Source organism: Ascaphus truei, chromosome 2 (genome assembly GCF_040206685.1).
Source record: "Ascaphus truei isolate aAscTru1 chromosome 2, aAscTru1.hap1, whole genome shotgun sequence".
NCBI classification, from domain to species: Eukaryota; Metazoa; Chordata; class Amphibia; order Anura; family Ascaphidae; genus Ascaphus; species Ascaphus truei.
The window spans coordinates 255,981,209-255,995,448 of NC_134484.1; the positions used below are offsets into that span (position 1 = coordinate 255,981,209).

The 14,240-nt window shown below is 48.4% G+C and overlaps 1 protein-coding gene across 1 annotated transcript in view; it reads left to right on the forward strand.

Annotated features, from left to right (window-relative positions):
• RECK (reversion inducing cysteine rich protein with kazal motifs) overlaps positions 1-14,240 on the forward strand; it is a 244,147-nt gene that overhangs the window by 183,377 nt on the left and 46,530 nt on the right. The window contains exon 18 of the mRNA XM_075588575.1: positions 2,285-2,495. Coding sequence (XP_075444690.1) covers positions 2,285-2,495 — 211 coding nt within the window. The remainder of the gene's footprint in view (positions 1-2,284; positions 2,496-14,240) is intronic.

The window sequence follows — 14,240 nt, forward strand, 5'->3', positions numbered from 1 at the left end:
TCATTGCTCACACTGCACACACTGACACACTGCTCATTGCTCACACTGCACACACACTGCTCACACTGACACACACCACACACACACACACACACACACACACTACACATATACATAAATCAGCCTTACCTTGGGGATGATTGGTGAGGCATGTGGCTGCAGGGGGGGGGCGTGCCGGTGGGGGTGGTGCTGCGGTGGAGGGGGATGATGGCTGCGGGGGCCCCCGATGCTGCGGGGGCTGGTGGGATGGCCCGGTGCAGCGCGGGGGGCCATGGGGGGGGGGGGGCAGGACGACCCTGCGCTACGGCAGGGCCAGGGGGCCCTGTATTGCGGCGCGAGGGCCCTGTGCAATGGGCGGGGGGGAGCCGGACCGGAGGGGAATCCCCCCTCCCATCTCCTGTCACGCGGTGACAGGGGAAGCGGAAGCCGGAGGGGCATCCCCCCTCCCATCTCCTGTCCCGCGGTGACAGGGGAAGCCGGGACCGCGGGGTAAATATGCACTGATGCGGCGGCCATTTTTTTTTTTAAATTAGCGCGACCCCGTTAGTAACGCGGTGGTCTCGGGGTGGACCCCGAGGACCGCGTTATAACGGGGTTTAGCTGTATATACTTATATTTTATCATTCAGTTTTGATTAACTGGTCAGCATAGTAATTTAGCACTTAAGAAATTGGTTCTTAATAAAAGCAGTCAGTATTACATACTATATGCTGCCATCGTTGAGTTGAGTTCAAAACAAAGTTCCCAGATCTAAATTTAAAAAGCCATGTAACATCATTTGAATTTTGAAACAAATGTTAAAATTGTTGAGGTGTTGTATAACTGAGTGCCTTTACCTAGTGGTAAAATCTGCATATACTGCTTACTAAGACTGCAACCGCTGCATTCAATAGTAACACCACAGATGGCTTATTAGAAGAGAATGGCTATTTCAGATTATAGAAGGATGTACACCAGGGTAGTCCTAGAATGTACCAAGTTGTCAGCTACTGTACAAGTCATTGATAAGTCATACAAATGTTCATTATGAAATAATGTGGGCTAAATGATGATGCAAACTATGAGGAACTACTGACCACACAAGAAAAATTGGATTATGACTACAATTTGACAAACATTAACCCTGGGAAAGAGATGTGTCCTCTAGGAAGCAGATCACAGTGGTGGTGATACCTCCTTATGCAATCATATTGGTTTGAAGCCACACAGTACTGTGTATAGTTTTGGAAGCCACATTTTCTGAATGCAACAACAGTAGCTAAGGATTTGCACTAAAAAGCTTATCAATCCAGAATTTGTTTCAAAGACAATTGTGGGGACAATAAGTTAAAGACATTTTAGTTACTCTGTATGAAACCTCCAATGTTTTTACTAATGCAAGTACTTGGAGGAGGAATAACAACTGCATGTTTCCTGGTCCTATATATGCCGGGACCAGAAGGTCGACCAAATGCATGTTTATCATGACCGCTTTTCAATGGTGGAATATTAGTTGTATTGCATGCTCCCATTTTCCTGCCCTTCTTTTCTCTAATATTCAAGAGCGTAAATCATTGCACGCTTTATTTTTTAGAGATGGGGATTGTTGAATAACTATGCACACATTTTTTTTTATTTCTCATCATCAGCATATTTCATTATTTTATTGTGGCTACTATGATTGTAATTAACAGTTATTCCATATATGTATTTATTTTGTTATTTTAAATCAATGTTGGTCATACTAGCCTAAATTTATGTAATACAGTATATGCATTTAGTGTGAATTGTTCTATGAATTGCCTTGTGTTTTTTGGGAAGGTGCTTTAAAGCAGCAGTTCCATCTGCTTGTTTTATTTTATACTGGGTTGGAATCAGGAGGTACTCCTGCGCTGAACCACGTTAGTTTCAGCTTCGGGAACACCAAGTTTCTGAGATACTTACTGTTGTAGTTACCAGTTTTAAATCTTATTCCAGGGCAAACAAAATGGCCACCAAATCTCGCTATCCAATAGGAAGCCTTGGACAGCCTTTTAAAGCCTCTGGAGAAACCAGGAAGTAACACCGATGACGTCACCGGGCAGCATCTCAGAAACCGGGGGCCCACGGAGCTGAAAATAATGCGGTTCAGCTCCAGGGTACCTCCTGTTTCCAATCCTGTTAAAAAATATATTAAGTGTACACTAGATGGCTGCTTTAAATGACCCCGTAGATGGCCTCTGCTTACTACAGCTCTTTATTTATGATAATACAATGTATTTTAAATACAACACTTACACCTATATTGTATTTGACATTTTTTTAGCCATTTTGCAAATCTGTAGAACCAGTTTGTGGACACAATGGAGAAACATACAACAACGTGTGCAATGCCTATTCTGACCGGGTGGCCGTGGATTACCTCAGCCGGTGTCAAGACATTGGAATTTTTTCAGATCACAGCCTTCATACTGAATGTTCATCTATTCAGTGTCCGCGTAATCCTGCAGTTGGGTGCAAACCGGTTACACCTCCTGGTAAGTCCCAGCACTTTTACATCTCCAAAATGCTCAGAAATGGCATGCAAAAGGATAGAGGATTGGAAAAAATCTCATAGTTATGCTGCAGAGGTTTGGAGCAATGCTACAATTGTGTGTGCTGCACAGAGAAACGTTAATGCTGTATGGTGGTAGCCCTTGTTGAGTGTTATATTTCAGCAAACTCCTAAAGATCCTAAAGCTTTGTCTGCCAGAAAATGTAGACAGGGAACTTGGCTCCTGGTTCTGACTGGCCAGGAAGGTTGCAGAGCCATAAGACAGACATTTATACCTTGTCCCCACATCAGTGTTTAAGAACCCTTTGATTAATTACTTACAGTGGCGTACATTATTGTATTATTAGTATATCCACCTTGAATGTTTGCAGAACTTTAAATATTTTATATTGCTTACGTTAAAATATGTTAACAGTTGTGCTCCCCTCTGGTGAACTTGGCTTAGGTTATCGCTACACCAGCAACCAAATGTTAAAATTGTGCATTTAAACTTCCTTGACACATATTTTGGTCAGAAAGTAGAATCTGGGTCAACAACAGACATAGCTAGGGTGCCCAGGTGTCCCGGTTTTTTTTTGTGGCTGTTCCGGATTTGGCCATCAGAGAAGGGGGGGCAGCAGAGAGCACAGAATGCAGGCAGAGAGGAGAGCGGAGGCCGGTCTGACAGCAGAGGGTGGGGGCGGGGTTAGTGTCAGCGGAGCCTCAGCAGTGAGAGCCGGAAGTGAGGTGCCTGCTGCCAGGCAAGATGGCTTCCCCCCCTCCATGCTCCACAGTGACAGGTAGGACACAGAGAGTGAGTGTGAGTGGCTCTGTGTGTGTCACTTGTTGTGTGTGTGTGTGTGTGTGTGTGTGTGTGTGTGTGTGTGTGTGTGTGTCACTGGCTGTGTGTGTGTGTGTGTGTGTGTGTGTGTGTGTGTGTGTGTGTGTGTGTGTGTGTGTGTGTTTGTGTCACTGGCTCCATGTGTGTGTGTGTGTGTGTGTCACTGGCTGTGTGTGTGTGTGTGTGTGTGTGTGTGTGTGTGTGTGTGTGTGTGTGTGTCACTGGCTCCGTGTGTGTGTGTGTGTGTTTGTGTGTGGGTCAGTGGCTCTGTGTGTGTGTGGGTCAGTGGCTCTGTGTGTGTGTGGGTCAGTGGCTCTGTGTGTGTGTGTGTGTGGGTCAGCGGCTCTGTGTGTGTGTGTGTGTGTGTGTCAGTGGCTCTGTGTGTGTGATTGTGTGTGTGTCAGTGGCTCTGTGTGTGTGTGACTGTGTGTGTCAGTGGCTCTGTGTGCTCCACAGTGACAGGTAGGATACAGAGAGAGAGAGTGAGTGTGAGTATGAGTGGCTCTGTGTGTGTCACTGGTTCTGTGTGTGTGTGTGTGTGTGTGTGTCATTGGCTCTGTGTGTGTGTGTGTGGGTCAGTGGCTCTGTGTGTGTGTGGGTCAGTGGCTCTGTGTGTGTGTGTGTGTGTGGGGGTCAGTGGCTCTGTGTGTGTGTGTGTGTGTGTGTGTGTGTGTATGTGTGTCAGTGGCTCTGTGTGTGTGTGATTGTGTGCGTCAGTGGCTCTGTGGGTGTGTGTGTGTGTGTGAGTGTGTGTGTCGGTGGCTCTGTGTGTGTGTGTGTGTGTGTCAGTGGCTCTGTGTGTGTGTGGGTCAGTGGCTCTGTGTGTGTGTGTGAGTGGCTCTGTCTGTGTCAGTGGCTCTCTCTCTGTGTGTGTGTGTGTGTGTGTGTGTGTGTGTGTGTGTGTGTGTGTGTGTGTGTGTGTGTTTGTGTGTGTGTGTGTGTGTGTGTGTGTGTGTGTGTGTGTGTGTGTGTGTGTGTGTGTGTGTGTGTGTGTGTGTGTGTGTGTGTGTGTGTCAGTGGCTCTGTGTGTGTGTATGGGTCAGTGGCTCTGTGTGTGTGTGTGGGTCAGTAGCTCTGTGTGTGTGTGGGTCAGTGGCTCTGTGTGTGTGTGGGTCAGTGGCTCTGTGTGTGTGTGGGTCAGTGGCTCTGTGTGTGCGTGTTACATAGTTACATAGTTGCATAGTAGATGAGGTTGAAAAAAGACATAGGTCCATCAAGTTCAACCTATGCTAAATTTAGACAACAGATACTTTATCCTATATCTATACTTACTTATTGATCCGAGGAAGGCAAACAAAAAACCCCGTTAAGGGGAAAAATTAATTCCTTCCTGACTCCAAGAATTGGCAATCGGATTAATCCCTGGATCAACATCCTTCCCATGTATACTTATTTGGTATATCCCTGTCTACCTTTCCCATCTAAAAGATGTCCAACCTTTTTTTGAACAAATCTATTGTATCTGCCATCACAGTCTCCATGGGTAATGAATTCCACATTTTAACTGCCTTTACTGTAAAGAACCCTTTCCTTTGTTGCTGGTGAAATTTCCTTTCCTCCAACCTTAAGGGATGGCCCCGAGTCCTTAGTACTGCCCGTGGGATGAATAGTTCTTTTGAAAGCTCCTTGTATTGTCCCCGAATATATTTGTATATAGTTATCATATCCCCTCTTAGACGCCTCTTTTCTAATGTAAATAAATCTAATTTAGCTAGCCTCTCCTCGTAAGTTAGATTGTCCATCCCCTTTATTAATTTGGTGGCTCTTCTCTGCACTCTCTCTAGTTCCATAATGTCTTTTCTTAGGATTGGTGCCCAAAATTGTACTCCATATTCAAGGTGTGGTCTTACTAGTGCTTTGAAAAGGGGCATTATTATGTTTACTTCCCTTCCATCCATTGCCCGTTTGATGCACGATAAGATCTTGTTTGCCTTTGCAGCTACTGCATGACTTTGGGCACTATTGCTAAGCCTGCTGCCTACAAGCACTCCTAAATCCTTCTCCATCAAGGATTCCCCCAATATATCTGTCATGGAACAAGAACCACATCTCTGTTTCACCCCCCCACCCCCACACCTTTCATTTGCAGCTTCTGCCTGTCACGTTCTCATTCCAGCTGCATGTATTTTGCTCTGTACACACACAGTGCCTGTGTGTTAGACACAGTGTTGCGATCCCTGTCTCTGCATTATGCCAGTGAGTTGCTACAACAACCTCAGCCTTTCTATCAGAATGGGCTAGTCTGCCTTCTCACCCTCTGCCTTGCCCACAGATGGTCTGTCCCCAGGTTATCTTGCTACCCAGAATACACTCACACTTCCTTTTCCATATTCAACACTGGCTGAGTGAGTACCTTCTGTAATTGCTCTACTGGCAGGGCCTTATCCTTTTCACCTGCCCTTACTACAAAGCACCCACAGAGAGACATTATTCCAACACAAACATCTCATCCACAAGTGCCTTTCTTTATTGCTGTTTTCCCTAAATAAAGTGAAGAAAATATACAGGACTTGTTGTGTTTTGGAAAGAGGGCTGAGTTGAAGCTAGCTGGGTTCATTCATACCTCCAGACATGACCCTGGATCCAGAATAATATCTCCATTTAATTTGTAAGTCGCCTTTTTATTCTTGCATCCCAAATGCATAATCTTACATTTATCTGTATTAAACCTCATTTGCCATTTACCTGCCCCCGTTTTCAGTCTCTCCAAGTCCTTCTGAAGAGAAAATACACCCTGCTCTGATTCTATTACCTTACACAATTTAGTATCATCAGCAAAGATGGAGACTTTGCTCTCGATCCCAACCTCAAGGTCATTAATAAACAAGTTAAAAAGCAGGGGTCCCAGTACCGATCCCTGAGGTACTCCACTCACGACTTTAGCCCAACCTGAAAAAGTTCCATTTATGACAATCCTCTGTTGTCAGTCCTTTAACCAGTTTTCAATCTAGGTGCATATATTATTACTGAGTCCAATTTTCTTTATTTTGTACACCAACCTCTTGTGTGAAACTGTATCAAAAGCCTTTGCAAAATCTAAGTAGACCACATCAACTGCAATACACTGGTCTAAATTCCTACTTACCTCCTCAAAGAAACAAATAAGGTTAGTTTGGCAAGATCTAGCCTTCATAAATCCATGCTGACTATTACTAATAATTTTGTTTTCCATTAGGTATTCCTGAATATTATCCCGTATTAAACCTTCAAGTAGTTTCCCTACTATTGAAGTCAGGCTTACAGGTCTGTAATTTCCCGGTTGTGATCTAGCTCACTTTTTAAAATATAGGCACCACATCTGCTTTATGCCAATCTTGTGGTACTGAGTGTATGGGTCAGTGGCTCTGTGTGTGTGTGGCTCTTTGTGTGTGTGTGTGGGGGTCAGCGGCTCTGTGTGTGTGTGGGGGTCAGTGGCTCTGTGTGTGTCTGGGGGGGGGCAGTGGCTCTGTGTGTGTGTGGCTCTGTGTGTATGTGTGTGTGGGTCAGAGGCTCTGTGTGTGTGTGTGGGTCAGTGGCTCTGTGTGTGTGTGTGGGTCAGTGGCTCTGTGTGTGTGTGTGGGTCAGTGGCTCTGTGTGTGTGTGGGTCAGTGGCTCTGTGTGTGTGTGGCTCTTTGTGTGTGTGTGTGTGTGGGTCAGGGGCTCTGTGTGTGTGTGGGGGTCAGTGGCTCTGTGTGTGTGTGTGGGGGGGGCAGTGGCTCTGTGTGTGTGTGGCTCTGTGTGTATGTGTGTGTGGGTCAGAAGCTCTGTGTGTGTGTGTGGGTCAGTGGCTCTGTGTGTGTGTGTGGCTTTGTGTGTATGTGTGTGTGGGTCAGAGGCTCTGTGTGTGTGGGTCAGTGGCTCTGTGTGTGTGTGGGGGGGAGGGTCAGTGGCTCTGTGTGTGTGTGGTGGGGGGTCAGTGGCTCTGTGTGTGTGTGGGTTAGTGGCTCTGTGTGTGTGTGGGGGTCAGTGGCTCTGTGTGCGTGTGGGGGGGCAGTGGCTATGTGTGTGTGTGTGGGTCAGTGGCTCTGTGTGTGTGGGTCAGTGGCTTTGTGTGTGTGTGGGTCAGTGGCTCTATGTGTGTGTGGAGGGGTCAGTGGCTCTGTGTGTGTGTGTGGGGGGGGGGGGGTCAGTGGCTCTGTGTGTGTGTGAGGGTCAGTGGCTCGGTGTGTGTGTGTGGGGGTCAGTGGGTCTGTGTGTGAGTGGGCAGGGGGGGTCAGTGGCTCTGTGTGTGTGTGTGGGTCAGTGGCTCTGTGTGTGTGTGGGGGTCAGTGGCTGTGTGTGTGTGTGTGTGTGGGGGGGGGGTCAGTAGCTCTGTGTGTGTGTGGGTCAGTGGCTCTGTGTGTGTGTGTTTGTGTGTGGGGGGGTCAGTGGCTTTGTGTGTGGTGGGGTGTGACAGGGTAAACCAAAGGCCCCCTTTATATGCCTGGAAAACCTATGTCTAGTCTGCAGTGCAGCACTGACTAGGTTAACTTCATCTGGGAACCTCAGGACAATTAGTTGGATCCCAGCTGCCTAATCAAGGTGTGTTAAAACCCAGGCTGTAGACACATGGAGGCTATTTTTTGTTTTGTGTGCTGTATATCTTTTTAAGGCTAAATAAATAAGCCTTGTCAAGAAACCCGCGTGTGTAGTTGCATGTACCCTGCAACATATGGTGTCAAGAAGTGACATTTGAAAGAGTCGCCGAAGCTCAGGGCTGGGCTGCAGATCGCTGGGCAACTGCTTTGGCCCCGCTCCTCATAGGGGAAGCCCAGGTCTCATATCAGGGCCTCCCTACAGATCAGGCAATGGACTACCGACAAGTAAAATCCGCCATACTGGATCGCTTAGGTCTGACCCCAGAGACCTACCGGCAGCAGTTCCGGAACATGAAGTACACCGCTAAGATGAGACCCCGGGTCCTCGCTCAGCGATTATTGGACTTGTGTACACGCTGGATACAACCCGAGGAGTGCACTAAGGAGGCAATTCTTGAGCAGGTGGTTTTGGAACAATTTCTACAAATTATACCCCCTGCCGCACGCTCGTGGGTAAAACGCCACGCTGCTGAAACCCTAGCTTTGGCGGTCCGACTCGTGGAGAACTTCCTTGGGGCTGAGCAGCAGGTGAGTGTCCTGGACCCGACTCCACCGGCACTTGCGGATGCCCAAAGAGGGAGTTTGGATCAATGGGGAACCTACGGCCCGTCACGGAACCGCCAAGTCCAAAGGAAGGAGCAGTCGTTCCAGCAAGGACGGAGTCCAAATGCTGGTCCCCGCAGGGACCCTCATCTCCTTCCGGATGTCGGCTCGTCGCAAAGTGAGAGGAACTTCCGAGGACGTCGCCCACAGGACCCACCAGATGCCTGGTCTCCAGTAAGCAGTCCAGCGGAGCGCTATCCACAGCCCCCTCCTGCGAGGGAACCCTCTCCATGTTCCGCCTGCGGAGAACAAGGCCACCGGTATGTTGACTGTCCACTGATGGATTGTTCATTCAGCAGAACCGTCGCCTCGGCTTTTACTAAGGAAAATTACAAGCCCTTGCTACTTCCAGCCCTGATTGGGGGAAAAAACATCCAGGCCCTTGTAGATTCGGGCTCTGGGAAAACTCTGGTCCTCCAGGAACTGTTACCGCCCAACGTGTGTTCTTTTGACTCCCCATGGAGCATAGAATGTATACACGGCGATGTAAGACGCTATCCGACGGCCAAAATCCGGCTACAGGTAAAAGGTCAGGAGGCTTACCTCGAAGTAGGAGTTGCTCCTTGGCTCCCTGCCCCCGTTGTGCTCGGTCGGGACTGGCCTTTCTTTTCGGACCTAATGGCCCCAGTCTTTCACAAGGAGCCTCCTTCTAGGGCTCAGGAGAACCCTGGCAAACTGTTCCCCTTCTCGGCAGACCTTTTTCCCAGTAGACACCGGGTTCAAAAGACTCGGAAGCAAAGACGCTTGGACAAACAGGACTGGTTGCAGAAATCTGGGTCTCAAGGTGACCATTCTAGTAGTCAGAGGTCACAAGTGATGGCTGGGGATGGCCAAAGGGAGGGGGATATGGGCCCTGGAGATTTACCAGACCTGTACCTCCCTGACTTTCGCCAGAAACAAAGGGAAGACCCAGTCCTTGCTAGACAGTATGACAAGGTGGTGAAAATTGATGAACAGATTTTAGATGCACAAGGGGTGATAGTATTCCCCCATTTTGAGCTATCAAAGGATATCCTATATAGGGTGAATAGGCAGACACAAACAGGGGAGGTCACCAGACAGATATTGGTTCCCAAGGCGTTTGTTAAATCTGTGTTCACTCTAGCCCATACTGTCCCTTGGGGTGGTCACCTGGGCAGGGATAAAACATTGGACTGTATTTCATCCCGATTCTATTGGCCAGGGATGCATAGTGACATTGCTAAGCTATGTGCAGCATGTCCGGAGTGCCAGTTAACTAGTCCAAAAGGACAAAAACCAGCCCCTTTGGTTCCTCTACCCTTGGTGTCAGTTCCCTTTGAGAGGATTGGGGTAGACTTGGTAGGACCTCTAGAACCTTCTGCGAAAGGACACAGGTTTATCCTTGTCATAGTTGATTATGCGACAAGATATCCTGAGGCGTTCCCCCTGAGAACAGCAATGGCGAAGCAAGTAGCCAACAAGTTGTTGGAACTGTTCTCACGGGTTGGACTTCCCCAGGTTATGTTGACAGACCAAGGTACAAATTTCATGGCTAAACTGATGCAGGATGTCTTAAAGTTACTAGAGGTCAAGTTTGTTCGGACATCGGTCTACCATCCACAGACTGACGGATTGGTGGAAAGATTTAACCGAACTCTAAAAGGGATGCTGAGGAAATTTGTAGATTCAGAGAAGAGAGCCTGGGATGAACTTCTCCCTTTTCTGCTATTTGCAGTGCGGGAAGTCCCCCAGGCCTCCACGGGATTCTCTCCATTTGAATTGCTCTATGGCCGCCAACCGCGGGGTATCCTAGACCTCCTAAAGGAGTCCTGGGAGGAACAGCAGTCCCCTTCTAAGAATACCCTGCAATATGTACTAGACCTTAGGAAGCGCCTAGATGTGGTCGGCCATTTTGCCAGGGAGAATCTTAGATCAGCCCAGGACAATCAGGAGAGACATTACAATCAGAATGCTCGCATGAGAGTGTTTCACCTAGGACACCAGGTGATGTTATTGTTACCCAGTTGCGAGAGTAAACTCCTGGCCAAATGGCAGGGCCCATTCGAAGTACTCCGCCGTACGGGTAATGTGGATTACGAGATCGCTCAACCAGGGTCCAGAAAGGGTAAACAAATTTACCATGTGAACTTGCTGAAACCCTGAAAGATGCAGCGGCCTCTATTCATCCACCCGGTGGAGGAGGAAACGGACTTGAGTCCTCAGCCTCCACGGGAGAACATCGTGGGTGTTGATAAAATCCCAATGGGTAAACAGTTGTCCTCTGAACAAAAAGGGGACTTGTTAGCAATAATTACTCAATTCCAGGATGTTTTTTCTGACTTACCAGGACAAACTAACTTAATTTCCCATGCAATCGAGACAGCACCTGGAGTAAAAGTACGTTCCCGTCCTTATAGGTTGCCTGAAAGTCGTAGGGCTCTGGTAGAGAAGGAGGTACAAGAAATGTTACACTTAGGAGTGATTGAGGAATCATGCAGTGAGTGGTGTAGTCCACTAATTATGGTCCCTAAACCCGATGGGAAGGTAAGATTTTGTGTGGACCTCCGAAAGGTCAATGCGGTATCCAAGTTTGACGCATATCCGATGCCAAGGGTGGACGAATTAATTGACGCCCTTGGTAATGCGGAATATATATCCACGTTGGACTTGACAAAAGGATACTGGCAAATACCCTTAGAGGAAAAGTCAAAATGCAAAACAGCCTTTGCCACTCCCATGGGTTTATACCAGTTTGTGACAATGCCATTTGGACTGCATGGAGCACCAGCCACATTTCAGAGACTCATGGATAAGGTATTGAGGCCCCATAGGACTTATGCCTCAGCCTATCTAGATGACAATGTCATTTATAGTAAAGCAGGTATGGGAAATGAATCCCTGTAGGTGCTACATAAGTCTCTGCAGTATTGTGCAATATGGCATAGGAGTCCAGGCAAGAGTTAACATCTTATGCAGTATATTTAGGCATTGAGTGCTCACTTGATGGCCATATGATAGGGTAATATAAAGAGTGGTATGCAGGCACCACAGTGGGTGTGTGAAATGTACACTCACTGAAGAGAGCACACCCCACACCCACTTATGGGACAGCACCCCTCAACCCATAGGCATGAGACATAATAAAGACATGAATTGTAAAACTGCAATCACAGAAATAAGTAACTCACGAAACCTTCCTGGACAGGTGTAGCGTGCCTCCTTCCGATATGATGAATCCAAGTAGATTCATTTATAGAAACACTGGCGGGCCCATCTAAATAGGCTGAAACCGGTCCTCAAATCTCTAAGAGAGGCAGGGCTCACAGGCAACCCTAAGAAATGTGCCTTGGGTAAAGCGGAAACCAAATACTTAGGGTATGCAGTGGGAGGTGGAAAAGTAAGGCCACTAGCCGACAAGGTAGCTGCCCTGAAAGAAGTTCCGACCCCCCCAAACAAAAACGCAGGTACGCTCTCTGCTGGGTTTAGCAGGGTACTACCGACGGTTCATCCCCAACTATTCGGAAGTGGCAGCCCCTTTAACGGACCTCACAAAAAAGTGTGCCCCTACACAAGTGGTGTGGTCAAGGGATTGTCAGAGAGCCTTTGAGGACATAAAAAGGTGTCTATCAGAGGGTCCCATCCTTAGAAGCCCAGACTTCAACAGCCCTTTTATAGTGCAAACAGATGCTCAGAGATAGGGCTAGGGGCAGTGTTGTCACAACAGTTTGAGGGAGTTGAACATCCTATCCTTTTCCTGAGTAGGAAATTGTTCACAAGGGAAAAAACTACTCAGTGATTGAGAAAGAGTGCCTCACAGTAAAGTGGGCAGTCGAGGCTTTGAGGCATTACCTGGCAGGAGTCCATTTTACTTTGGTGACGGATCATGCTCCACTGAAGTGGTTAAATAGCATGAAGAATTCCAATGCTAGATTGACTAGGTGGTATATGGCCCTCCAACCCTTCTCATTTGAGATTCAGCATAGGCTGGGGAAAGAGAACGCAAATGCTGACTTCTTTTCTAGAGAAGGGGTGGATGGCCGGGCTTCAGCCGTGCGTAGCCCCAGCCACACACTAACAGGGGAGGAATGTGACAGGGTAAACAAAAGCCACCAGTTATATGCCTGGAAAACCTATGTCTAGTCTGCAGTGCAGCACTGACTAGGTTAACTTCAGCTGGGAACCTCAGGACAATTAGTTGGATCCCAGCTGCCTAATCAAGGTGTGTTAAAACCCAGGCTGTAGACACATGGAGGCTGTCTGTTGAGGAGTGAGGAGTAAGCTGCTAAAGAGATTGCTGAAGAGAATTCCTGATACAAGGTCTGATTAGCAAAGTAAATGAATTGTGAACTGTCTGTGCCCTGCATAGAAAAGGGTAGCTGCATTATTTTTAGACTGTTTGGTTTTGTCTGCTGTTGAAAAGCCATTTTTCTTTTCTCTTGTTTGCTGAAGGAAAAAGCTATTTTTGTTTTGTGTGCTGTATATCTTTTTAAGGCTAAATAAATAAGCCTTGTCCAGAAACCCGTGTGTGTAGTTGCATGTACCCTGCAACAGGGGGTCAGTGGCTTTGTGTGTGTGGGGGTCAGTGGCTCTGTGTGTGTGTTGGTCAGTGGCTCTGTGTGTGTGTGTGTGGGTCAGTGGCTCTGTGTGGGTGTGGGGGTCAGTGGCTCTGTGGGTCAGTGGCTGTGTGTGTGTGTGTGTGTGTGTGTGTGTGTGTGTGTGTGTGTGTGTGTGTGTGTGTGTGTGTGTGTGTGTGTGTGTGTGTGTGTGTGTGTGTGTGTGTGTGTGTGTGTGTGTGTGTGGCTCTGTGTGTGTGTGGGGGGGTCAGTGTGTGTGTGTGTGTGTGTGTGTGTGTGTGTGTGTGTGTGTGTGTGTGTGTGTGTGTGTGTGTGTGTGTGTGTGTGTGTGTGTGGCTCTGTGTGTGTGTGTGGGGGGGGGTCAGTGTGTGTGTGTGTGTGTGTGTGTGTGTGTGTGTGTGTGTGTGTGTGTGTGTGGGTCAGTGGCTCTGTGTTTGTGGGGGGTCAGTGGCTCTGTGTGTGTGGGGGGTCAGTGGCTCTGTGTGTGTGTGGGAGTCAGTGGCTCTGTGTGTGTGAATGTGTGTGTGTGTGTGTGTGTGTGTGTGTGTGTCTGGCTCCCTTGTGTGTGTGGGTCAGTGGCACTGTGTGTGTGGGTAAGTGGCTCTGTGTTTGTGGGTGGTCAGTGGCTGTGTGTGTGTGTGTGTGTGTGTGTCAGTGGCTCTGTGTGTGTGTGGGTCAGTGGCTCTGTGTGTGTGTGGGTCAGTGGCTCTGTGTGTGTGTGTGTGGGTCAGTGGCTCTGTGTGTGTGTGTGTGTGGGTCAGTGGCTCTGTGTGGGTCAGTGGCTGTGTGTGTGTGTGTGGGTCAGTGGCTGTGTGTGTGTGTTGGTCAGTGGCTGTGTGTGTGTGTGGGGGGGGTCAGTGGCTGTGTGTGTGTGTGTGGGGGGGGTCAGTGGCTTTGTGTGTGTGGGGGCCAGTGGCTCTGTGTGTGTGGGGGTCAGTGGCTCTGTGTGTGGGTCAGTGGCTCAGTGTGTGTGTGTGGGTCAGTGGCTCTGTGTGGGTGTGGGTCAGTAGCTCTGTGTGTGTGTGTGTGTGTGTGTGTGTGGGTCCGTGGCTCTGTGTGTGTGTGTGGGGGGGGGGGTTAGTGGCTCTGTGTGTGTGTGTGTGTGTTGGGGGATCAGTGGCTCTGTGCGTGTGTGTGTGGGTGTGTCAGTGGCTCTGTGTGTGTGGGGGGTTAGTGGCTCTGTGTGTGTGTGTGTGTGTGTGTGTGTGTCAGTG